Raw genomic sequence first — 2,909 nt, forward strand, 5'->3', positions numbered from 1 at the left:
TAAGACTGGAGTACAATGGCATAATCTTGGCTCACTGCAACCTCTGCCTCCTGGATTCAAGCAATTCTCCTGCCCCGGCCTCCTGAGTAGCTGGGATTACAGGCGCACACCACCACGCCTGGTGAATTTTTATATTTTTAGTAGACACAGGGTTTCACCATGTTGCCCAGGCTGGTATCAAATTCCTCACCTCAAGTGATCCGCCTGCCTTGGCCTCCCAAGGTGCTGGGATTACAGGCATAAGCCACCGTGCCCGGCCCGATAAGCATGTCTCCCCACTGTGGGAACAGTGTGGGTTTTCCTTTACGAGCCTTTTCATAGTCAGGGAACTTAGGAACCATCAGGTGAGGAAACAGGGTCCCATGGTCCCAAGCCCGTCTTCCAGGCTGAGAAACAGGTTGGGAGACTGGGTGATGGCTGAGCAGAGACAGAGCTGCTTTGTGCAGAGAGGTCTCTGCAGACAGGGCTGTGGGGTCCTTTTTGGGTCTGGGGACCAGTTATCCTGAAGGGCGATGGAGGCGCCGTGCCCGTGGGGCCTCACCTGAGCCAGACTCACCTGTGGATGAGGAGGCCACTGTGCCGCTCTCGTTCACCTCGATCTTCACTTTCTGCAGTGCCTGCGCGACGTGGAGAGGCTCTTGGTCTGAAACAGATGTGGATACAGGAATAGATCAACTGTCGTGCTCAAAGAGATGTTCCTCTTCCCTCTTAGGGCCCCCCCGCACTCCACTGGGATAAGAAAATGCAAAGGAAAGTCCTCTTACCTGAAAGACTCGTGAAGTCCGCCTGGAATGGTCTGAATATCTCGGTCATTCCCAAGTTCTCTAGGGGTTTCCTGAGGTCGACTTCCGTCTCCAGGGAGAACCTGTGGATAGCAGCAGGCAGCTCAAGTTGCGGGTCCCCTTTGGCTGGCAGTCCCCCTTCTCTGTCCCCTACCAGGTGTCCCCGAAATACAGTGAACAGAATAGGAATGGAGGTGAAGGTTGGAGAGGGAGGCCTGGCTCTTTTTCTTTCTTTCCTTTTTTTTTTTTTGAAACAGAGTCTTGCTCTGTCCCCCAGGCTGGAGTGCAATGGTGTGATCTCGGCTCACTGCAGCCTCTGCTTCCTGGGTTCAAGTGACTCTCCTGTTTCAGCTGTCTCAGGAGCTGGGATTATAGGTGCTCGCCACCATGCCCAGCTAATTTTTGTACTTTTAGTAGAAACAGGGTTTCATCATACTGTCCAGCCTGGTCTCGAACTCCTGACCTCAAGTGATCCACCCACCTCTGCCTCCCCAAATGCTGGGATTACAGGTGTGCGTCACCATGCCTGGCCGGCCTCCTGGTTCTTTTTCAAAAGCTATTTGCAAAGTTCCCCTTATTGCTGGGATTCTAATATTCATCAACATTCTTCTGCAATCTCCCCACTCCCTCCCACCTATGACTAATTACTTTCCCCAAATAAGACAGTAGTTTCAGCATAATTTTATTCAGCCTGGCTGGGGCGGGGGAAGCCAAGGGCAAATTCTCCCCAGAGGATGCTGGAACAAAAATCTGGTCTGCAGATTGTGTTTCTGAGGGCCAATCCTGAAGAGGACTCAAGCAGGGAGGCTTTGGGCACTCTCTGCTTCCCACCAGGGCATGACTAATTACCTCAAATTTTATGAGCCAGAGAGTGAAAGAGAAGAAAAAAAAAAAAAAGAGGAAGAGAGAAAGAGAATGCAAGTGAGAGCACGCACCAGCTAAGCAACCAAATTCTCCTCTTTCCCCAAGCCTGGCATTATAGCATCTGGAAATTTGGGATGAGCGTGGTGGGAGGCTTCCCTATAATTCTGGAATTCCCCAGCTCCAGCCTTCTGGGTTTTGAAAAATCCCTTTGCTTCCTTCTGCAGAAGGATTTCGAAAAATCTGCTTTCTTGGAACCCCAGCTAAAAGCTGCGCTTTGAGGGGCGCCCTCCTTGAACACGATTTCTTTTGTTTGGATGTTGACTTGAAAGGGTGGGGGATGGGAATCTGATGGGGCCACCGTAAGTGGGTGTGGACTGATAGGGCCCCCACCTCCCTCATGTCTCTGGCTCTCCTTTTGGGGGCTTTTCTGGGGTATTCTGGGGATAGTCAATGTGGGAGTGTGGTCCGGAAGAGCTGTCCCCTGCCCTCCAGCAGAAACAGCTGGAGAGGGGATTGCGAGACTCATAATCAAATCCAGGCCACAGTGTTTCCCATCAGCCTCCCACGCATGCATGTCCCTGCCCTGCAAGCATCACGGATCTAGGAAATTCAGCCTGGGGGCGGTGATTTCAGCGAGCCTGGAGAGAGGGGCGGGCGGGTGGGGGAGATGGCAAAGTGGCTTACTTGGGCAGAACCAGGAGGCGGGGCAGCCTGGTCATGTTGCCTTTCCAGTGGCTGATGAGCTGGGCACTCAGAATGTTGGTGAGGGCAGAGAGAGGCACCTGTTTTTCATAAGGGGCAGCAATGAACATGCTGAGGGTGGTCCCGTGGTAGGGCAGCTCCAGGATGTCGTAGTAATGGCCGTCAGGTGTGGTGAACTCAGCTGTAAAGACAGCACGATGGCGCGTTGGACGTGACTCCAGCTCTCACTGACGGCAACCCAGCCCTGGGTTTTCACCTTGTTCTCCTGGCCTCTCCACTCTTTCTGGAAGCCAAGCTCTCTCTCCTGCCTGGCTTTTGGGGATCCCCTGTTCACTGCTCCCCTATTCAGTATTTTAATGTCCACTTCCCTTCTCTTCAACCAATTCAGTATCTTCTAATTTCTGGGTGCCTTTTTTTGGTTTATGTTTATTTTTTTTCTTAGAGACAGGGCTTCACTGTGTCACCCAGACTGGAGTGCAGTGCCGTGGTGCAGTCATAGCTCACTGCACCCTCCAGCTCCTGGTTCAAACGGTCCTCCCCCCTCAGCTGCTGCTTTTTTTT

General features: G+C 52.5%; 1 protein-coding gene across 1 annotated transcript in view; it reads right to left on the bottom strand.

Annotated features, from left to right (window-relative positions):
• The window catches only part of SERPINE1 (serpin family E member 1), a 12,032-nt gene that overhangs the window by 2,063 nt on the left and 7,060 nt on the right, over positions 1–2,909 (bottom strand). The window contains exons 5-7 of the mRNA XM_017533531.2: positions 2,331–2,529; positions 765–865; positions 557–643 (exon numbers count right to left, since the gene is read on the bottom strand). Coding sequence (XP_017389020.1) covers positions 557–643; positions 765–865; positions 2,331–2,529 — 387 coding nt within the window. The remainder of the gene's footprint in view (positions 1–556; positions 644–764; positions 866–2,330; positions 2,530–2,909) is intronic.

Source organism: Cebus imitator, unplaced genomic scaffold (genome assembly GCF_001604975.1).
Source record: "Cebus imitator isolate Cc_AM_T3 unplaced genomic scaffold, Cebus_imitator-1.0 Scaffold82, whole genome shotgun sequence".
NCBI lineage: Eukaryota > Metazoa > Chordata > Mammalia > Primates > Cebidae > Cebus > Cebus imitator.